Source organism: Mus caroli, chromosome 14 (genome assembly GCF_900094665.2).
Source record: "Mus caroli chromosome 14, CAROLI_EIJ_v1.1, whole genome shotgun sequence".
NCBI classification, from domain to species: Eukaryota; Metazoa; Chordata; class Mammalia; order Rodentia; family Muridae; genus Mus; species Mus caroli.
In genome coordinates, this window is record NC_034583.1 from 61,658,028 (window position 1) to 61,681,004 (window position 22,977).

Below are 22,977 nucleotides of genomic sequence, written 5' to 3' on the forward strand. Positions count from 1 at the left end.
CCTCTCACAGTCCTTTCTCTCTCCACTTCACCTCTTGCCATCCTTTTTTAACCCTCTGACTCTGACTCCATCACTGTCCCTATGACCTGTGGCCCTTCATTAGCCTGGTCACTTTCCCCTTCTCTGGATTCTGTCACAGCACACAGGATCCTGTGGCTTTATTTTTAGCTGCCACTCCCAGCAGCATCCTAAGCCTCTGGGTCCCACACATGCAGCCCTAGCCCAGGCTGAGTTAGGGGTCCTGGCAGGCACTGGAGGGGCTCCAGGGGGTAACTGTTCAGGTTCACATCCCCATTTCTCACCCAGCATCTGAGATTGGTGCCCACTAATAAGCGCCCTTCACCGCTGGTTCCTAAGGTTGGGGGATCCTGGGGGCAGAGCTAGCATCACTGCACACACAGGTCCCAAGCTCAGCCTGGAACACAACGGAGGCTAGATGGCAGTGGGGGGAGGGCTAGAGAGAGGAAGGGCTCCAGAAGAGGAATTAGGTCAAGGATGTGGGTGGGTGGGCGAGCGAGCAGAAAGGGCAGCATCTACCCCAAGCTTCCTCCTGGCTCCCGCAGCATCTCCACACTTCCCTTCCCTGTCCCCTCCCCCTAGTCCTGGGAGATTTCTTCGCCCTGTATCCCCCTTCCCCGTGCCCCCCACCCCAAGCATGGCCACAGGGGTGGGGGTGGGGTAGGGGGAGGCCAGCCTCAGCTGTCTGAAGGATGGAGGGGCTGGGGAAGCAGGGCTAGGTGCCCAGACGGCCGCGTGTGTGGGAGGGGATGTCCTCAGATGCCCTCCACCCGGCAGTCCCCGCTCTGACGTGGGTGCCCCCCCTCTCCCCGCCCGGATTAGTGGCAGCTTGGCCTGACTCTCCGGGGCTCCTTCCCCCGCCCTGCCTGCTGCCCACCCCTGGGCAGGGGGCTACTCTGCCTGAGGGGTACTGTGCTTGCCCAGGTAAGGGTCTCTGGGGTGGAGAAAGGGCAGCCGGCTGTCAGAGAGTCTGTGCCTGTCAGCACGAGTGTGTGTCAGCATGTGTGTCAGTTTGTGAGGGGTCGGGGTGGGCGAGGGCTGGGCCCATGTGAGTCTGAGGGTGCTAGTAAGTTTGCCAGGTCCATGGTCTGGTCTTGTGACCACACACTGGGTGGCTTCGCCCCCACCCGCACCCTCCCCCGTGTTTGTGTCTTTTGTGTATGTCCTCAGCTATGCTCCATCCTCAGGCACAGCACAGCCAGCTGAAAGGACTCTGGCCTGTGGCATAGGCTCTAAGACAAGGATGGGGAACGTGGTGGAGTGAGGGCAGTACTTCTCACCTCCATCTCCACTAACCCCTAAGCATTCCAGAAGACTGTCCTGAGAGCTCTGGTCTAGTCCAGGGAATATAATCTGACAGGCAGATATGGCGACTGGAGGTGCGGGGGTGGGTATCTGTTCAGCTCCCCTGACACAGTCCCTAACACCTTAGGGGAAGACAGCCACAAGCCCCCAGGACTCAGGACAGCCCTGGGTTCCACTCTGGCCACTACCAGGCCTCAAGCCACAGGACTCTCCCACAAGCCTCTGCTAAGGTAGGCCAGGGAACTTAGACGGGGACCACAGGCACGTGCCACCCCACCACCCTGCCCTGGAGCCAGGAGCCAGAGGTCAGGCTAGACCCCCTGCTGTTCCAGTCCCTGTTAGACCCTCCTCATTCAGCTCCCACAGCAAACTAGGGTCAGGTCACCTCCAAAGGAGTGGATAAGAAAAGGAGTATGAAAAACCCAGCCATGTAAACAACCCCTGCCAGCCTGCCCACCACAGACTTGGTCTCTGTGAAGGAGAGGAGCAAGGAGGGTCTGTATTAACAAGGCCCAAGTCGGAGCAGGCAGCTAGGATGGACGGACAGACCTCCTCCCCCAAGTACCTATCCTGGTCTTAACAATTGGTGAAAGGCTCCTTGCCTTCACTCCTGTCCCTTAAGTGAAAGACATTGGGCTCTTCATGATACCCCTCATCTTCAGAGATGGTGGAGGGACTTGGGACCAGGCTGTGGCCACCCAAATCCATTCCTTCCACAGCAATGGGGGCTGGGAGTGAGAGTAAGTGGTGTTGCTTCTGTTTCAGACTGGACTCGGGAGGCAGGGGAGTAGAGGGGCAGAAGGTGGGTGCTTTTAGGGAAGGGAAGCACCCGTTGGGCGTGTGGGTTTCTGTGTGTGTCTGAATCTGTCTGTGTGTGTCTGAATCTGTCTGTTTGTGTGTGTGCTCTGGAACCACCCCCGCAGAAGAGCAGGGATGCTTCCTCGGGTGGAGGGTGCCCTGTTTGCCCATTTCCTCTCCTACTCAATGTTCCCTCCCAGGAGCCACTCCCATGGGCTCCTCTCCAGGCTGGGCCTGGGAGCACCAAGAACATTGAAGATGGGGCAGCCCAGCAGGCAACCCTAAATGGAGCTTGCAATGCTTAAGTGCTTCTGGTCCCTTCACCTCTCTGGACACTGGGTAGAAATCAAGGCGCTTAGAGGAGGGAACAGACCAGATATCAGGTCAGGCCCTCCCAGATTCCAAAGCATAGTGCTTTGTAACATTGTGCCCAGAGAGGGATGCTGGGTAGGGTCTTGGGCCCGATACTATGAAGAGTGGCTTAGCCAGGTGATGATGAAGAATGAGGTAGGGAAGACACCAGCCATTGGGGTGTGCCCAGAGCTGAAATGGACAGGGAGAGAGTGGTCCAGCAGGCACGGGCCTGCTGGCGTGGGTCGCAGCACCCATCACTGACCCGTGAGAACCCGACTGCCCCTGCCAGCTCTGGCACTGACCCCTCCCTGCCGCCCCGCCCTAGCACCCCGGGGGGCACCCCGCCTCATCCTGGCCTGGTCCGGCCCCTCCCGCCCTTTGCTCCAGTTCCCGGGCTTGGCACCTATAGTGGGGGTGCTGCCCGCCTGCCAGGCTCCGGGCCGGGCCCACGGGAGGGTGGGGCGGCTGGGAAGCTGGCACACTGCCCCAGGGGAGCCTCTCTCGGCAGGCGCCCGGGTGCCGCGGGGGGGAGGGGGGAACAAAGGGCTCATTCTCCCCGTGCGCAGCCGGTGGCATCGCCGGGGCGTTGGCGGAAGCCCCCGGGGCTCAGAAGGGGGCAGGCCCAGGCGGGGCCGCCGAATCACGGGCTCCTGTTTCCCGCAGGGTGCTGGAGGAGGAAACCGGCGGAGCAGCTTCCCCACTCTCAGTTGCGCGTCTGGCGATGGCGATCAGAGGTCCTGCTGCGCTCTCCGCTGCGCTCTCCCTCCATTAGCCGCGCTACGCGGTGCTGCGCCCTCGCTGGTGCCTCGCTCCTGGCTCACAGGATCGGCCCCCCACTTCCAGGCACGACCCCCTTCCCCGGCCCCTCGGCCTTTCCCCCCACTCAGCCATCTCCGACCCGGGGCGCGCGTTCCCCCCGGCCCGGATCCTTCTCTCCCTCCGGGGACACCGCTCCCTAGCCCCGGCTCGACCCTCCCCAAAGCGCAGCACGGAGTCTCAGCGTCCCATGGCGCAACCCACAGCCTCGGCCCAGAAGCTGGTGCGGCCCATCCGCGCCGTGTGCCGCATCCTGCAAATTCCGGAGTCCGACCCCTCCAACCTGCGGCCCTAGAGCGCCCCCGACGCCCGGGGGGAAAGAGAGCGCGAGCGCGCTGAGCAGAAAGCGGGAGAACGCCCCGAAGCCGGCCCATGGGGAGCGAGTACCCAGCACCGGCTAGCACGACCGCCGCCCACACCGCGCCCGGCCTGTGAAGCCCAGGTAAGCGCCAAGAGGGGGCGCGTTCTGGGCTAATTGTAATGGGGGAGTTTATGAGCTGATCCCAAGGTGCAGGCAGGGAGTGAAGTGCCGGTGTCACTCTGAACTGAACCTTACATCTTAACATGGAAAAGTTAGGATGCCCAACTAAGGGGGCTGGACTGAACGCAAGCTGCAGCTCCAAAAATTCTTGGCGCCTCCGCCAAGGCTCACGTACATCCATCCCTCTTGGAGTTTCCTCTGTCCGTCCATGGGGACTACTTCAGGAGACTACAGCTGATCTGGTGCCACCTGTCATCCTGGTCCCTAGCAAGCGTGTTCAATTTTCCCTCGCTTGCGTCTCTCTGGGGCCCAGCCTGCTTTCCCCGCCTCCTTCCCTCCCCCCTCCGGGCTTCAGTTAGCAGCGGTGCCCTGGCACTGCCGTCGGGCTTGGGCAGCTCGACCCACTCTAGTCTGAAACCTCTTAATCCCTTCTCACATGCTGACTCCCATTGGGAGCGGAGATCCTAGCCCCCAGTAGTTGTCCCGGTACTCTTTGAAGATGCCAAGAAACTAGAGCCCATGAAGGGCAGAGTCAGACAGCCCAGGTGTAGGGAGACACCAGCCAGCAGCCCTGGCTAGCTGCCCTGCCCAGTGACTCGAGCCTGTCAGGTCTGAACATCCCAGTCTTGCAAGCCTGGTGGGGGCTGAAGATGGGAGCAGGCAAGCAGCACCCCAAAACCCACAGACTGGCGTTTAGAAAGAATCCTCTGTGTTCCTCCGAGTTCCTCTTTTACATACGGGTACACTGAAACCCAGAGGAGAAAATGATCTGCTGGACCTCCGAATAGCAGGTGACACAGAGTCAGGGCCAGGATCCAGTCAGTCTCCCTGTCCTCACAGCTGAGTGTCTTCTACTGAGCTAACCTTTTGCAGTCTCGCTTCCTATCAGTTTCCAAGACTTGTAATTAGATTCCTAGCTCCACATGGGCAGAGCCTTTCACCCTGGAAGTGACAACCTTCTATTGAATTTGGACACCCCCCCCCCAAACACACACACACACATTCAGATAGGGGCCAGAATTTAGGGAAAGGTATCAGCTTCCTGCCATGAAGCAGAATCCTTTTGGCCACCTGTGGAAGGCTGCTTTGTGCCCTGCTGTGGCCTGACACTTGCTTTACTGGTTTGAGCCACTTTGGTATTCCCAGGGTGGTGCCCATGGTTGAGATACATGGGCCATTTGCCTAAGGGGCTCATGCTTTGTCCTTACCCTCCAGGACCCCCCTCCCCGGGAGAGGCCCATGAGGGCAGGAGAGTGATGGAGAGTATGCCCAGCTTCCTGAAGGACACCCCAGCCTGGGAGAAGACAGCCCCTGTGAACGGCATTGTGGGACAGGAGCCTGGTACCTCACCACAGGATGGCTTGCGCCATGGGGCACTGTGCCTAGGAGAACCTGCTCCCTTTTGGAGGGGTGTTCTGAGCACCCCAGACTCCTGGCTCCCTCCTGGCTTCCTCCAAGGCCCCAAGGACACACTCTCACTGGTGGAGGGTGAGGGTCCTCGGAACGGGGAGAGGAAGGGCAGCTGGCTAGGCAGCAAGGAAGGACTGCGCTGGAAGGAAGCGATGCTGGCCCATCCACTGGCCTTTTGTGGGCCGGCATGCCCACCTCGCTATGGCCCCCTGATACCTGAGCATAGTGGTGGCCATCCCAAGAGTGACCCTGTGGCCTTCCGGCCCTTGCACTGCCCTTTCCTGCTGGAGACCAAGATTCTAGAACGAGCTCCCTTCTGGGTTCCTACCTGCTTGCCTCCCTACCTGATGTCCAGCCTGCCCCCAGAGCGTCCATATGACTGGCCTTTGGCCCCAAACCCATGGGTATACTCTGGGAGCCAGCCAAAAGTGCCCTCTGCCTTCGGCTTAGGCAGCAAGGTGAGTGACGAAATACAGTGGGTGCATGGGGTTCAATTGTCCCTAGCCCTGAAGACAACCAAACACTGGGCAGCTCTGTCTCCGTGCCTCTTCCCTGCCCTGCCCTTGGGCCTCTGCAACCACTGACTCACCCATAGTTCACCCAGGATCAGGCATTAGAAACTCTGCCCGTGGAATGTGTGGCCTTATCATGGGGGCCAGGCGTGGGTGAGATGTGTCGTCCTCATGGTCTGTTTCTGGGGCTCCTTCCTGACAGGCCACCTCACATGCCTAGAATCAGGTTTTTAAATGGTCGGAAGTCAAAGATGGGCATGAGAGTGCATGCCTGCAACCTCAGTACCCAGGAGGCTGAAGCAGGATTGTGAGGTCCGTGCTAGTCTCTCTCCAAAAGCAAAACAGGCAAAAGGACACGAGGGTCAAAGCACAGAATTCTCTAGGAGGTCCTGAGGTCCTCTGGCCATGCCAAGTGTTAACCATTCAGCCTCTGAAAAGCTTGGGAGAAGATCTGGGGGAAGGGATAGTAGGTGGTACCACTTACAGTCTGTGAATTCACTAGTGACTATTGTCAGTCCTGTTTGTTCTTTTAAGTGTAGAGAACCTACACTAACTAGCTCTAGCTTAATCCTTTCTCCTCTTTTAGGGCTTTTACCACAAGGATCCGAACATCCTCAGGCCAGCAAAGGAGCCCTTGGCAGAGTCTGGGATGTTGGGCTTAGCCCCTGGTGGGCATCTCCAGCAAGCCTGTGAATCAGAAAGCCCCTCACTTCACCAGAGGGATGGGGAGACAGGAGCTGGCAGGCAGCAGAATCTTTGCCCAGTTTTCTTGGGGTACCCAGACACTGTTCCTCGGACCCCCTGGCCTTCTTGTCCCCCAGGCCTGGTTCACACTCTTGGCAACATTTGGGCTGGGCCAGGAAGTAATAGCCTTGGGTACCAGCTAGGACCACCAGTCACACCAAGGTGCCCATCTCCTGGGCCTCCTACCCCTCCAGGGGGCTGTTGCTCATCCCATCTGCCTGCCAGAGAGGGGGATCTTGGCCCTTGTAGGAAATGCCAGGATAGCCCAGAGGGAGGTAGCAGTGGGCCAGGGGAATCCAGTGAAGAAAGGAACAAAGCTGATTCCAGGGTCTGTCCCCCAAGCCATCACACCAAGCTGAAAAAGACCTGGCTCACACGCCACTCGGAACAGTTTGAGTGCCCAGGTGGCTGTTCAGGGAAGGAAGAGAGCCCAGCCACTGGGCTCCGGGCACTCAAGAGGGCAGGCAGTCCAGAGGTCCAGGGAACAGCAAGGGGCCCGGCTCCCAAACGCCCATCCCACCCTTTCCCAGGCACTGGGAGGCAGGGGGCCAGGGCTTGGCAGGAGACACCGGAGACAATCACAGGAAGCAAGGCGGAGGCAGAGCAACAAGAGAAACAGAGAGGTAAGGGGGTGATGGGCTGCAGGGGCCCTGTTGAAATGCAACAGGGCTGGGTCTTTAAAAGGGAGTCCGTAGGCCTCTGCAATGGGTCTTACTAAGATGGAAGGTTTCATTCCTGAAGCAACACAGTTCTCTGGCTCTTAGTGTTGGCTACCACAGCCTTCTAGCCAGGGGCTTCCATCTCTGCCTGCCTCTCGGTGAGTTATAGGCAAGGCGACGCCACGGCCCAGAGCAGGGGTTCTGGAGACATAGCTGCTTCCTCGCATGCTGATCAGTAGTTGTGACCTGAAAAACATTACTTCACCTCTGAGAACCTCAGCTCCCTCATCTATACAGCGGGAACAAAGATGCTTCCTACCGTATGAAGACAACAGGAAGGACCAAATGAAGAACTCATGGCACTTAGGAAATAAGTGTCCAATGCCATGGTTATTTGTGCCACAGATCCTAGTTTACGCATTACCTCTCCTGAAGGACCACTGGCAGCATCTTTTGGCCAGCTGAATCATAGAGACTCAATTTGGACTTTGCAGCCGGATAGCCTTTTGGGTACATCGTGGACTCTTCTGCTACACTGTGTCTGTCACGGAGGGTTCCAGCAATCTTGGAGCCAGACTGGTTTCTGCAGGATCACCTTATTCTCAGCCTCTTGGGCTGCTGGGCCCAGGTCTCTGTGACCTGGCCCCTAAAGCCCCTGCACCTGGTGTGGCTCTGTCTGTACCCTTTTGCGCCTCAGTCTGGGCTGCGAAGTTGTTGGCCCCTCTGCTGTCTTGGGTTACAGCACCTGTGTTCTGTGTTGAAACTGACCTTCTCCCTTTCTGGAGCCCTCCGACTGCCCATCCGTCCACGTTGGAATCATCTCACAGTGTCACATAGCCACTTAGCCTTTAGCCGACCTACCCAAAGTCTATTCTGGCTGGATTCTGCACGTGGACAAGGACCATTGCTCAGGCTTCCCAGAGACTTGGGCTAAACGTGCTAAACAACCCCTGAGCCTCCATTCCTACCAGGGACATTTCCAGCTACTGCTCAGCCTTGTGTGTGAAATATACTGGACTGATCCTCTTTCAGGTTCTGAATTGGTCCTCACAAGCCTGGGGTCCAGGGGCTGAATTGGCTGCATGTGGACAAGGGTGGGTGTTAATTCAGGGCTTTGACTAGCATAAGCCCCAGAAACCAGACTCCCTAAGCAACTGTATTGTCTCCCCAGGGCCCCGAGATGGCAGGATTAGGTTCCAGGAGTCCAAACTTGTGGATACATCCTGCCAGCATCACTTAGCAGGTGTCACCCAGTGCCAAAGCTGTGTCCAGGCAGCTGGAGAGGTAGGGGTACTGACCGGCCACTCCCAGAAATCACATAGGTGAGTGTTGTGTCTGACAGTCAGAGCCAGCAGCATTCCATCCCCACCCAGGGGCTCCCTCCTCAAGCTTCATCCATTTCCAGGTCACCCCTGGAAGAGAAGCAGTTGGAGGAGGAGGATTCCTCTGCCACTTCCGAAGAAGGAGGAGGGCCTGGCCCAGAAGCTTCACTCAACAAGGGCCTGGCCAAGCACCTGCTGAGTGGTTTGGGGGACCGACTCTGCCGCCTGCTGCGAAAGGAGCGGGAGGCCCTTGCCTGGGCACAGCGAGAAGGTGAGCCAATCTCCTTTGTGGGCCTGCTCCTGCATGTCCCTCTCAACCCACGTTTGCCAGTGCTTTGGGGTTCCCAGGCCTACTCAGGAGAGCTCCATCCTTCCTTGTTCCTAGCTATCCCAAGCACGGACTCTTGGTCAATCCTGAGATTTCTGGCCTCCTGGGAAGTCTAAAAACTTGGTTCAGTCTAGTTCTCTGAGAACAACTGGGCTTATGGAGGAAACAGCCAGTGCAAGTGTCTCAAGAGCCTGGGAGGTGAGGCGACTCCAGAGAGGTTAAGGGCAAGGAAGGTCTCTGGAGTGGTGAGGCTCATGGGCCTCAGAAGTTGATGGAGTTCAAGCTGAGGGTAGAGAACCTTCCGCTGGGTCATCAGATCCTGGCCACCCCTCTGCAGCCCTTTCTAGCCATGGTGTGAACTTCGTGAAACACAGCCCTGGTCCCACATGTCACTCCTTTCGTGGAGATGACCAGTGTCACCATCCCACTCCAGAGAGGGAAGCCCCTAGTTTGTTCAGCCATGAGCCAGCCACTCCCAGCCTGGATTCCTGACACACATCACCATCCTTCCCTTCCCGGATCATCAAGCTTGACTGCCCCCTGGGGCCTTGGCACTAGCTATTTCTTCAGTCTGGAATACCCTGGCCATCCCTTCCCACCTGATGGATAAGAGCTTACTCATCCTTTGGGGCCACTTGTGAAGTTCCTGGCCACGTCAGCTTCATCTTCCCATGGTCTTTTCAGCCAGGAGCACCATAGTCATCCTTGTGTCTGTGGGTTGTTTTCCTGAGTGGGGATGAGCTCTGGGAGGGCCATACCTATTCCTGAGAAACTGAGTCGCCTGTGCCTACTTGGGACATGACTGGGTGTCCTGGGTGTGTACAACCATGGTCAACCATGAACTTTGGCTCTTAACAACAACAACAAAACAACAACAAAACCCCACTCCTTTGGATAAGGGTGGGAGTGGCCTCTTAGGGTTTCCTTTTCTTATCTACTAAGTCCCCTGGACTTAAAGGAAAGGCCATCTGAGTAGCTGCTATGCCTTTCCATTTCTGGTAGCAGTGGGGCTTGGGGACTGGGGAGGTGAATGGGAAAATGTGCTGGAAATGGTGGGGATTAGTAATACAGGCACACTGGGGAAATCTGCCGGGCAAGGCTAGGGGGTGGGGCTGGCCGAGGACACCGAGGCCACTGCTGCCCTAGGAGTGCATGTCCCTAAGAGGGTGGCTACTGCCAGACAAAATTGTTGAGTAAAATATGAGGAATGGCCAAGGAGCCCAGCTCCTTTCTCCCAGTGGTTCTGGGTAGACATTGCTCCCTGCCTCCCCTATGCTCAGAGGTTCTCACCCTTCCTAATGCCCCTTAATACAGCATCTCATGTTGGGGTGACCCCCAATCAAAACATTATTTTTGTTGCTACTTCATAACTGTAATTTTGCTGCTGTTAACATTGTAATGTAAACATCTGACATCCAGGATAGCTAAAACATAACTCTTGTGAAAGGGTCGTTTGACCCTCAAAGGGGTTGTAACCCACAGGTTGAGAACCCTGCTATGTGCGATCTCCCCAAGGGGGCTGTGTGCTTGAGCCCTCTGACCCTGTTCTGTTCTGTGGTCAACAGGCCAGGGGCCAGCCATGACAGAGGACAGCCCAGGCATTCCACACTGCTGCAGCCGATGCCACCATGGACTCTTCAACACCCACTGGAGATGTTCCCACTGTAGCCACCGGCTGTGTGTAGCCTGTGGTCGCATAGCCGGCGCTGGAAAGAACAGGGAGAAAACAGGTGAGGAAAACCAGATCTGCCTTGTTAGATTCCTATAATTTTGTATATACGAGTGTGTTTTGTCCGCGTGTATGTGTGGGCACCACATATGTGCCTGCTGCCACATATGTGGAAGGTAGAAGAGGGGGGTCAGAGCCTCTGGAACCAGAGTGGCAGACAGCTGTAAACTGCCATGTGTATGCTAGGAACTAAACCTGGACCCTCAACAGCAGGTGCTCTTAACCACTAAGCCAACTCTTCATTTCCCTTCATACCCAGTCTTTAAAGAAGTCACCTGGGCACTGGGGATATGAATTTGATTAGTAAAGTGATGACCAAACAAACATGAGGACCTAAGTTCCAGTCCCTAGCACCTGTGTTAAATCTGGCCATGGTGGCCCATTTGGGGATCAGAGACTGGCGGTTCCTGGAACTCAATGATCAGCCAGCCCGGCTGAATTAATGAACTCCAGGTTCAGTAAGAGATCTAGCCTCAAAAGATAAGGCGGACATGTCCACACATGCACATGCAAGCATGCACTCAGATGCAAACACACACAGAAGTCAGGTGCCTTCTTCGCACTTCTCACTTTGATAAGCCTTCTTCGCACTTCTCACTTTGATAAGCCTTTTCTACAGTGACACCGTGAAATGGGTGTGGTTGTCTCCATTATCCAGATAAGAATAACTCAGAGTTGATTAGTGACCTGTTCAAGGTCCCAAAACAAGTCAGTGTTATAGCTGAGACACTAGTCTCAGGTCCTCTGATTCAGTCGGATCCTTCTCAAGGTTTTCAGCTTCCACTTCCCTGGCTCAACTTAAACACTGCTAAAAAGAGTTCTAGAATCAGGTACATTTTTTTTTATATGACCACCCTGGAATCTTCCGTGAAAAAAAATATTGATTGATTATTTATTGACTGATTGATTGATCTATCTAGTTATTTGTGTGTGTATGTGACAAGCATGTATGACGGTCAGAAGACACCATTTGGGAATCAGTTTTCTTCCTCTCACCATATGAATGCTGGGACTCAAACTCAGGACCGTAGGCTTGGTGGCAAAGCCACCTGCTAAGCCATCTCACTGCCCCCCACACACACACACACACACTTTAGGATCTTGCAAAGCAGATCAGCATAGGAGAACCTCTGCATTCCAAAGTCAAGAATTCTATGGTTGTTACATACGCATAAGCTTCCCAGCAAAGCACTTGTTTTGTGGCTTGCTGAGCTCCGGATTTAAATACCGTGTACTTGGCCTTCTTCCTTGACCTTAACCTGTGGTTACCTTGCTTTCTGGACCTGCAGCTCCTCTCTCTTCCTTCCCCATAGGTTCTCAGGAACAGCACACAGATGACTGTGCCCAGGAGGCTGGGCATGCTGCCTGTTCCCTGATCCTGACCCAGTTTGTCTCCAGCCAGGGTGAGCCATTGTGAAGGGGTGGGGCATGCAGTGGGTGGATCCCAGAGGGAGACAGTCGAACAGTCTTGTTGTTCCTGACCCTGGTGACATGGCTGTCTGGTTGGTGAGGCCAGACTATTCCATCTCCATCTCTCTTCTACACACCCAGCACTGGCAGAACTGAGCACTGTGATGCACCAAGTCTGGGCCAAGTTTGACATTCGGGGGCACTGTTTCTGCCAGGTTGATGCCCGTGTGTGGGCCCCCGGGGATGGGGGTCAGCAGGTAAGCATAAGAGTGCTGTCTGAGTGACAAGCACCAGTCAGTGGGCCCCCATATTGAACAGTGTGCATGCAGATGCCTGACCTTTGTGGGGAGGAGCCTTTCTCTGTGGGTGGGGATGAAGAGGCACACAGAAGCTGACAGAAAAAGCCATTCCCACCCTCCCAGGAAGCAGCCTCCTGACACTGACTCCAGCCTGGGCCTTTCCCTCCATTCCCTACCACAAGTCCTCTCTCCCTGCCTCACTTAGCCTTTTAGGTCAGCCCTTGTCACTTTACTTTTCTGTTGCCACCCCAACCACTGGTCCTTTCTGTTCAATGTCAGCTTTCTCCGTATCTCAGGCACCTGGCAGGCACTTAACATGCACTGTGAAAAAGTTTTTAAATGAACTTTGTGATTCTATGACAAAAGAACACTTAAGAAAGAGTTGATTGTGTTTATTTGAAGGTCTAACATTTATTTATTAATTCTGTATTTATGGGGGGGGGAGCATAGCACATGCCACTGCCGACATGTGGAGGTCACATGACAAATTGTGAGAGTTGGTTCTTACCTCCCCAGTGTGTGGGTTCCAGGGATTGAACTCGAGTTCTCAGGCCTGGCAGCTGCTCTCATCTACCGAACCATCTTGCTGACTCTGTTAAGAGTGTCTCGTGGGTGGGGCAGGATGGCACATGTCTTGAGAAGTAGAGGCAGGAGATATGGGAGCTTGAGATCAGCCTAGTCAACATAGGGAAATTGTCTCATAAAAATCAAGAGTCGGGATGCAATTCAGTGCCAGAAATGTTTCCCAGGCATGCGGAAGGCTCTGAGGTCCGTCCTCAGCAAGGAAACACAAAAGGTACATTTTATTGTCCTGTAGGAGTTTGTTTAAAGATAAGGTCTTGCTAGGTAGCCCAGGTCAACTGAAAATTGTAGTCTGTCTGCTTTGGTCTCCAGAATACAAGGGCCATAGATGTAGGCCACTAGACCTAGTTGAAAAGTACATTTTATATACTTTTATATTTATAAATATACTTCCATAGTTATATACCAAACACTGCCACACATCCATGTATAGAATCCAGAAAATGTAGACATTTTCTGAAGTATAATTAAGAAAATAATAGTGAGCTCCTATGTTACCATTAACATTTTTACTTTCCCCAATTATTTGTCTACATATCTTATTACTTATTGTGTCTGTGCCTGTTTTAACATACTGGTTAGACCAGGCCCTGTGGAAAAGTCTATGAGAAGTTTTTTTTTTTTCCCCTCTCTTCCTCTCCTTCCCTGCTCCCTCTGTTTTTCCAAACATTTCACTCTCTGGCAAACAACTTCAGGACTTATAAGAACACACTGTTAGAGCTGGAGAGATGGCTCAGTGGTTAAGATCACTGACTGCTCTTCTAGAAACTTGGGTTCAATTCCCAGCACCCAGATGGTGGCTCACAACCGTCTGTAGCTCCAGTTCCAGGAGATCTGACCCCCTCACACAGATATACATGCAGGCAAAACACCAATGCACATAAAATGAAAAAATTTTAAAAAGGACCACATTGTTAACTCTTGAACATTGACTTCAGTCCTGTCTGCCATTTTTACAAACCTCTGCTTGGATTTTGGGGGTGGTGGTGCCTGGGTTTAACAGAAGGAACCAACAGAGAAAACTCCCCCAACTCCACAACCTTCCTGCAATGGAGATTCCAATCGGACCAAGGACATCAAAGAAGGTGAGTGGCTGACTCCCCATTCCCCTAGGCCTGGGAATGCAGGGAGTAGGTGGGGATATAAAAGTCTCCAGGAGAAACTTGGTATTTGCTTTGGCAATCAATTCCCCTTCCCTGCAACACACAGAATAAGAATGGCCATCCCTCACCTCAAGACAGGTGTCCCAACTCCTCCATCGAGATTCTCCTGTTTATGATGCATTCAGTCATTCCTGCCTTACTCCCTTGAGACAGGGTCTCTCTGAACCTGAAGCTGTGTTGGTGGCCAGCAAACCTCAGCCAGCAGTGTCCCTAGCTCCATGCTACCTCTTCCCCAACCCAAGAGCTGAGGTGGCAGGCAAAACAATAACATTTTGTTTGTTGTTTGGGTTTCTTTTTTTTTTTGTGAGTGTTGGGGATTTGAACTTAGAGTCTCATACTTACACAGAAATTCTGTGTGCTTGCCTGCTGAGCTGTCTCACAGTTCAAGACTCCCATTGGGAGCCACTCTTCTTAGAGATGCTGCAACTTCCTTTAGGAAAGCAGAGATGGGGCGACACCCAGACATAGCACAGTAAAGTTGAGGTGCTATTGAAGTAAAGACTAAAGGCCAAGCAGAAAGTCACTCACTCACTATTTTCTTCTTCAACAGAGACCCCAGACTCCACTGAGAGCCCAGCAGAGGACGGTGCTGGCCGGTCACCCCTTCCTTGTCCCTCTCTCTGTGAGCTGCTAGCCTCTACTGCTGTCAAACTCTGCCTGGGGCATGAGCGGATCCACATGGCCTTTGCCCCAGTCACCCCAGCTCTGCCCAGTGTGAGCAAGGGCTCAGAGGGAGGGCCAAGAACCTGAGGACCAGAGGCTGGGTGGCCATCCTTAATTGGCTGAATCGGTCCTGACCTTTCTTGCCCCTCCATCCCTGCCTCCCCACAGGATGACCGTATTACCAACATCCTGGACAGCATTATTGCGCAGGTAGTAGAACGGAAGATCCAAGAGAAAGCCCTGGGGCCAGGCCTGCGAGCAGGGTCAGGCTTACGCAAGGGCCTGAGCCTTCCATTGTCACCAGTGCGAACCCGGCTGTCTCCTCCTGGAGCTTTGCTGTGGCTGCAGGAGCCCAGGCCTAAGCATGGCTTCCATCTCTTCCAGGAACACTGGCGACAGGGCCAGGTAAGCTGGCCTACCTCTCCCTTTCCAACACTATGGCTTCCCCTGCTTCACAGGGTCCTAGCCCCAGGTTTAGAGGGTCCTCCTGGTGCTCAGAGGGAGCAAGCAAAGGCTGGTCTTTCCTCAATCCCTTCCCCCCACATGTTCTGGAGATGTTACAACACGCCCCAGCCTGGCCGCTATGGGCTCCCCAACAATTCTTTTCTTTTCTCTTCTTTTCTTTTTCTTCCTTCTCTGCAGCCCGTGTTAGTGTCAGGCATCCAGAAGACACTGAGACTTAGCCTGTGGGGAATGGAAGCCCTTGGAACACTTGGTGGCCAGGTGCAGACACTGACTGCCCTTGGGCCTCCCCAGCCCACAAACCTGGACAGCACAGCATTCTGGGAGGGATTCTCTCATCCTGAAAGTAAGTATTCCTGACATAGGATAGAGGGAGCTGGGAGCCTAACCCCGAGGCTTCATGTATCAAGGGGCCCCTAGAATAGCCCTGTAGGCAGATGGGTTCAAGGGAGAAACTAAATTTAGGGATGGGGTCCCTAAATCTAGGGACAAGAAAGAGGCTCTGGGCCAAGAGGCTCTACCTTGGGTCAATGACATCTGTCTTTTCCCCTTAGCACGTCCAAAGTTAGATGAGGGCTCTGTCCTCCTGCTACACCGAACCCTGGGGGATAAGGACGCTAGCAGGTATGTACAGTACCAAAGACCAGCCCTATCTCTCAGTCACCAACAGTCCTCTCCTCCCCAACCCTCACCCTTGATGTCCAGGCCCTCTAAAGGGGCTAGGAATGGAAGTCTAGCTAGAGCAGGGGATGGAGGGTCTGTCTTAGGGTGAGTGATAGAAATTCCTAGGGAATGGATTTGGCTCTCTGGACGGTACCCCAGCCGTGGGAAGCTCTGATGGGTCTCAGGGGCCCGAGTTGGACTTGTCATGCATGATTCCCCCTGCCAACCCCTGTCCCCAGGGTGCAGAACCTTGCCTCCAGCCTTCCACTCCCAGAGTACTGTGCCCACCAAGGGAAACTCAACCTAGCGTCCTACCTCCCCCTGGGCCTCACACTGCATCCACTGGAGCCCCAGCTCTGGGCGGCCTATGGTGAGTGCCCTTCCACTCCTGTCCACCCCACACCTCTACCTCACCTACCATCTTAGGACACATGCCCCTCTGTGCCTAGGTTTGGGAGCCGAGAACACATTTCTTACTTGACTTCCAAATGTTCTTCCTCTACCTCCACACAGGTGTGAACTCACACCGCGGACACCTGGGGACCAAGAATCTATGCGTGGAGGTGTCTGACCTAATCAGTATCCTGGTGCACGCCGAGGCCCAGCTGCCTCCCTGGTACCGAGCACAGAAAGGTGGGTCCTTTGCCAGTCAAGCGGTCGCTGATGTCTGGCTCTGCCAACCCTGGACTCACCTGAGCCATTTTTCTCCTGCAGATTTCCTCTCAGGCCTGGATGGGGAGGGGCTCTGGTCTCCAGGGAGCCAGACCAGCACTGTGTGGCATGTGTTCCGGGCCCAGGATGCCCAGCGCATCCGTCGCTTTCTCCAGATGGTGAGGAGGGAGGGAACCCAGAGCCTATTCCTGTCCCTGCCCATTGCTGTGTGTGCTCCCGCCTCCTGTGATGTCCCTGTGTGTGCTCCCACCTTCTGTGATGTCCCTGTGTGTGCTCCCACCTCCTGTGATGTCCCTGTGTGTGCTCCCACCTCCTGTGGTCCCGCTGCTTACCCTAGTCCTGAAGTAAATTAGCTAGATCCAGGTGCAGAGGGAGCAGATTAGAAATCTGATTCTCTGGTGGGGCTCAGAGAAGGAGAGAGTCTAGCAGGGGAGTCAGAGTCCAGTGATGAGGTGAGGCAATACTGTAGAATGGGCATAGTGTTAAGGGTCTTGGTGCATTGTCTCAGTTAATGAGTGAGTACCCTTCTCTTTCTCACTTCTGAGCTGGCAAGGGCTGGGGGCAGTTACTTTCCCATTTTACAGATGAGAAAACTGGGGCTTAGTATTAACCCTGGGAGCTGAGCTTACAATTATGTCAACTCTAGGTTCCTCCTGGGAACAGGAAGTTTCCCCTTCCTGGGCTCCAGGGCTAAAAGAAATAGCTGCTCCCTTTTTTAATAGTTCATACTGTGAGGAGAGACCTCTAAGGGAGGCACTAGCCATGAAGAGGGCTGATGGAGGAAGGTGGGAGCATATACCTACTAGGGTAGGTACCTAGTGGTAGAGATAGGGAGAGAAAAAGGCAGAAAACTCTGGAAGGACAGGGGAGATGGAAGGCCTGGGTTAATAAGGATTATAGCAGACAGGGTAGAGTAGTACTGAGACTGAAGGATCAGGAGCTTAAAGTCAGCCGAAGCTATATAATGAGATCCTGTCTCAGAAATAAATGAGCCAGGCGTGGTGGTTTGTACCTATAATTCCAGCACTTGAGAGATAGAAACAGGAAGATCAGAAGTTCAGGTCATCCTCGCCTACAAGGTTAGTTTGAGGCAAGCCTGGGCTACATAAGACCCCTGTCTGAAACTTCCCCTGACTACCACCACCACCAAAAACAAAACAAAACAACAACAAAACAAAACAACAACAAAAAATAACAACAACAACAAAAACTAAGCCAGGTGATGGTGGCACACGCCTTTAATCCCAGCATTTAGGAGGCAGAGGCAGGTGGATTTCTGAGTTCGAGGCCAGCCTGGTCTACAAAGTGAGTTCCAGGACAGCCATGATTATACAGAGAAACCCTGTCTCCCCCTCAAAGTATAATAATAATAATAATAATAATAATAATAATAATAATAATAATGGAAAGGTGGGGTCTGGTGATTTCAAAGTCCAGCTGAGTCCCAGTTGTCCTAGAGAAAAGACTGTCACCCCTGCTAAGATAGACACAGAGATGCAAGTGTCTATATGACGCTTTCCTCCATGCGCTGCTCACAGACACACACGTCTGCAGATACACACCCAGATGCTGTGACTTGCAGAGAGGAGCCTACAAGAACACCATCATCAACACATGGCCTTGTCTGCTCTGGGTGTGGTTGGCTGTTGGCAGTCCCATATGACCCAGTGGGGTGACTCATGGGGAAGTCTGAGGGGCACTTTCTCACTGGGTGGCCTGTTACTGCTGTAGTCCCAGGATAGATTTGAATCTTTGGAACCAAGGAACCTTGGCATCGTCCTGGGACTCCTCTCGGGGATGTGGTTCACACGCCTCTCAACCCACCCAAACCCTGCCAGCACCCTCTCAATCCAGGGACAATGGCTGAGGTCCTAGCTGAAGGGAGTGGGTTTAGCTGGTGGCCAGTTGGAACATGGTGCTGGCACTCACTTCTGCAGGTGTTCCCTGGGCAGCTCTTCTGGACTTCACTTGTCCCTGCCTGTCACAGAGCTCCGACTCTGCCTGGGCTGCAGGGGCCTCAGCCTGTCCACGCACTGCAAGTCAGAACTTCTGTGTGGCCCTGCTTTTCCTGGATCCAGGATCGTTTCCCCCTCTTGCCCCCCTTTAACCCTCCAAAAGAGAAGCTCCTGGTTTCTCCCCAGTTTGGCTTACAATGCAGGCTGTTTACAAAAACTTAAGAACGCCTTGTGAAGACAGTTCTGAATGGGGCTTGTGCAGGACATCTTCCTGGGTTTTGGAGAAAGGGACATGGAGAGAACAAGGGGTCAGGTCAGGGTCACAGAAGCTATGAAAAACACATCCCAGGAAAGGCAGGGATTTAGATCCCTCCTCCCACCCCCAGCTTGAGTGTCCCTTACTCTAAGCTCCTTCCAGTCCAACCTGGACCTACCCCCATCCTGTCCTATCCCTTACCACCAACCCTCCTCTCTCCTACCTCTTCCTTCTTTTGCCTGCCCTTCAAGACAGATTCAGCACCCTATTGCACCTGATCTTCCAAAGAGACCACTCCCCTTCCTCTCTGAATGCTTGCTTTCATCCCCACTGACATTCATCTTCCTTTCTCTTCTTGAAGGTGTGCCCAGCTGGAGCAGGAACCTTGGAGCCTGGTGCCCCAGGCAGCTGCTACTTGGATGCAGGGTTGCGTCGAAGGCTAAGAGAGGAGTGGGGTGTGAGCTGCTGGACCCTGCTGCAGGCTCCTGGGGAAGCGGTGCTGGTCCCGGCTGGGGCGCCCCATCAGGTGCTTCCCTGGTGGGTGGGGGTTAACAAAAGATCAGAGTATCAGGAGTAGCAAGGGAGTCCTGATCATACAGCATTCTCTACCTGATAGAAAGCTAGGCAGGGCAGGAAGCCATGGAGATAGAAAGCCAAGAGTCTTGAAGTCTTCAAAGCTATGTGGGACTCTCTCCAGCATCCCTCAGGTCTTGTTCTGGCCATGGCCTTTGGGATGTCTGGTTCTGTAACTAGGGTTGGTTGCTGCTTTCTGAAAGTTGGATAGGAAGTAGACTTACTGATCAGAGGCATGGAGGGGGAGTGTGGTTTGAGCCTCAACTCACCCTCTCTTGCCCTTGTTCCTCCCCCCGCCCCACCCCACCTACCCCACGGCACAGGTACAGGGCCTGGTGAGCACAATCAGTGTCACTCAGCACTTTCTGTCTCCTGAGACCTCTGCCCTTTCTGCTCAGCTCTGCCACCAGGGAGCCAGCCTGCCCCCTGATCACCGTATGCTTTATGCCCAGGTGAGTGTGGTACTGGCTTGAAGGCAGAGTGTGCTGCTACCCTAGTCTCCTTGGGGCACAGCCGCAGTAGGCAGGACAGATCTGTCTGAGCGGAACGGGCTGCTAGCCTGTCAGTGCTAGATAAAGGTGTTCTTGAGAGGGGTAGGGAGTGAGGGTTGGGGCTGGCACGCGATTGAAAATTCTGTGTCATTTTTCTTTTTCCCAGATGGACCGGGCTGTGTTCCAAGCAGTAAAGGCGGCTGTGGGGACGTTACAGGAAGCTAAATAGGGGATCCTGGTGCCTGGAGGGGTGGTGGGTAGGTAACCGAGTGTCCAGTCTGCATAATATCAACAGGGAATGGTACTGGGGAACTTAGACGGTGTGGTCCGTTCTACAAATATCTCTTTGGGCACAAGCAGGGAACCTTGTTCCTCGTCCTGGCCCTGGCTCTAAAGGGAACAACTGTAATGCTTACAGCTGCCCCCCTCTCCATGGTATCAGGTTCATGCTAGGGGTATATGACCCCTTCTAACCCCTGCACTCTACCCCAGGGGATGAACATCCTTCCTTGGGGAAGCTGGGGATTGTTTTGGTTTAAGCAACACTTCCCCTTGATGCTTTATCCTGTGTTGCCCCTGGCACCCCACCCTCACCCCAGCTCACACCAACATCCACACAAAGCCCTTCCGACTCTGTAGGTCTACTGGACCAGGAGCCACAGAATTCTTCCCTTACAGAAGAGCTGTGGAGTTGGGGAAGAGAGGGCCTCAGTTAATGGGCCAGACTGGCTGGAGGGAAGAACATGGGGAGAAACACTGGGCCCTGCTTCTGCCTCTCTCCTCTCTCTCCTTCCCGGTCTCTATTAAAATCGGTTGTCTGGTGACTGCTGCCAGCAGTAGTTGGCCTTACTCTGCCGGCCACGTGGGCTAGGGAAAGAAGGCGAACGCAGAAATCTGATCTGGAGCAGAAGCCAGTGGACAGGGTGAGCAGGGACTGGGGACCTAGTGGCAGAGACCTCAAATACCACTGCCAGAGGCCTGGACCCCTGGAGCTTCCTGGGACTGAAGATATTCCTGAGTGACAGCGGAAAGTGGAGTTCTAAGGTGCAGCCCTCAGATGGCCTCCCTGGGTGGCATCAACCTGTGGAGATTATAGAACCCCCTGCCTCTGTCCCACCTATCCTGTGTGCTCTGACCTGGAGAGATGTCCAGGATAGCCCTGGCTCAACCCAACTCCTCTTGGTGTCCAAGCCCCCAGGACAGAGCCTCACTGCCTCAGACAGCTGACCCCTCCCCCATGGCCCTTCTGGTGCCAACAGCCGACCCTCCCCTCATGGCCCTTCTGGTACTGCTTTTGCCTTCCTACCTCTTCCTCTGTGTATCTCAACTGCACACGTGCGCCAGCTCTTGTTATACTTAACAGTTCCTGCTGTGGTTTGGGGATTTTTTTTTAATTAAATAAAAGTTTTTATTATAAATAGAACATCTGTTCCGAGCATTTAACAACAACAACAAAGATTCCCGAGATCGTCTCTCGCCCAACGCGAGCGTGGCTAGGTCAGGTTGTTTTCCCTTCTAACAGTCTTTTCTGGGGATCATGATTGCTTTCTTTCAAGGGTGTGTTATAGCTGGGTGTGATGAAACACACCTGTAACCCCAATACCAAGGGAGATGAAGAAGCAAGAGGGTCACAAGTTCAAGGCCAGCCTTGGCTACATTGTGATTTTTGGGTTTTGGGGTTTTTTTGTTTTGTTTTGTTTTTTTGACATCAGCTTGGGCTTCAAGATACCCCATCTTAAAAAGAAAGGGTTAGCCTGGCAGTGGTGGTGCACGCCTTTAATCCCAGCACTTGGGAGACAGAGGCAGGTGGATTTCTGAATTCGAGGCCAGCCTGGTCTATAGAGTGAGTTCCAGGACAGCCAGGGCTATACAGAGAAACCCTGTCTCAAAAAACCAAAAGCCATGAAAGAAAGAAAGAAAGAAAGAAAGAAAGAAAGAAAGAAAGAAAGAAAGAAAGAAAGAAAGAAAGAAAGAAAAGAAAAAGAAAGGGTTAGGCTTTTTTATTGAAGAATTTAGTCATTTTCACTTTTATTTATGTATTTATTTATTTAGGATTAAAGGGGGGGGCGACTCTAGAGAAGAGCCATGCCTTACTGTGTGTTTTTCTTGTCACTTAAACCGTCGCATTTAATCCCTGAGAAAATTTTGGAGCACAGACAGATGATCTATTTCCGTTTTTATAGAAGAAACGGGCCGTTTGGTGCTGAGTAAGTCACCCGAGGTTACGCGGCCATTTTAATGACAGAATGGGATTTGAACCAAGTTTGCTGACTCAAGACACCGCATTGACATTCTCACTTTCCTGCTTCGTGGTGTTTAAAGACAGGCTTGTCTACATCTCCGTCCTCTTCTGGGAGATGACTCCAGCACCGAATGACATGTTCTTAACACTTGGCCTTCTATAGCCTTGTCCTCACGTCACCCTGAACCAATATAGAATGCTTCCCAGGAAAGATGGGACACTGAACGTTTTTGTTTATTTGGGGCAGATGGCAGGGGTGCTCAGGGCCTCGGTGTTCCCTGGACACCCCCCCCCTTTTCTACCGTCACAGCTCCCTTGAGGGTGGATTTGTCTGGCCCCTAAAAACAGCAGCCGGACCAGTGTTCACTTGTTCTAGGATTGGACCAAGAATAGAGCCAGCCCAAGCAGTGTCTGACCCTGCGGCTCGGGCCAGGGCCCTTGGCTGGCACCTTTCCCTGCAGAGGCCCTGGAGAGTCAGTGCTCCCTCTTCTCTCTGACTCACCATGTCACCAGCTACAGAGCTGGAAGTGAGCTCTGGGGTGTATCTTCCTGCATTGGCTGCTTTTTTTTTTTTCCTTTTCCTTTTAAAACTCTCCTACATTTTTCTCTTAAAATAATTGTAGATTTACATTCAAGTTACAAATATAGCACGGACCGTGGTGTGGTGGGCACATACCTTTAATCTCAGCCTCAGAGGTAGAAGCCAAGGCCAGACGGTTACATAGTGAGAGCCTGTCTCTAAAAAACAAACAAAAACAAAACAAATGTTAGCACATACAGCTTTCAGTTACCCTTGACCTCGTGCCCCCAGTGGGAATAACCGTATTCAGACATAGTCCTTTTATCACTGCGGAACTTAGCATCACAGCCAGAACTGAATAATCCCATCTAGGAAGCCACCGCCTTACTGGAATCTCACCAGTGTTCCCATTTTTGTCCTACTTTGTGTCCCAGGGTCTAGAAATGCCCGTGTCTCATCTACACTGTGGCTGTGACTCCTCCAGAGTCAGCAGATGAGTTATTAGAACAGCCCCCCACCCCACCCCACTGCCCTTCTCACCTGTCTCTTA

At 53.5% G+C, this 22,977-nt stretch overlaps 1 protein-coding gene across 2 annotated transcripts; it reads left to right on the forward strand.

Annotated features, from left to right (window-relative positions):
* The first annotated feature begins 862 nt into the window (after positions 1–862).
* Positions 863–21,039, forward strand: Hr (HR lysine demethylase and nuclear receptor corepressor). Of its 2 annotated transcripts, XM_021182138.2 has the most exons (20): positions 863–942; positions 3,139–3,733; positions 4,988–5,640; positions 6,281–7,061; positions 8,269–8,419; positions 8,503–8,690; positions 10,313–10,477; positions 11,790–11,879; positions 12,028–12,143; positions 13,771–13,852; positions 14,481–14,644; positions 14,762–14,998; positions 15,236–15,401; positions 15,610–15,679; positions 15,958–16,088; positions 16,232–16,351; positions 16,433–16,548; positions 18,963–19,127; positions 19,498–19,626; positions 19,832–21,039. In XM_021182138.2, the coding sequence occupies exons 3-20, from the start codon at positions 5,029–5,031 to the stop codon at positions 19,892–19,894; spliced, it is 3,546 nt and encodes a 1,181-aa protein (XP_021037797.1). In that variant the 5' UTR covers positions 863–942; positions 3,139–3,733; positions 4,988–5,028; the 3' UTR covers positions 19,895–21,039. The 2 variants fall into 2 exon arrangements, 1 of the variants encoding a protein (XP_021037797.1); XR_003834763.1 differs by lacking the exons at positions 15,958–16,088; positions 18,963–19,127; positions 19,498–19,626; positions 19,832–21,039 and having other exon boundaries at positions 16,433–16,511.
* Positions 21,040–22,977: the final 1,938 nt, after the last annotated feature.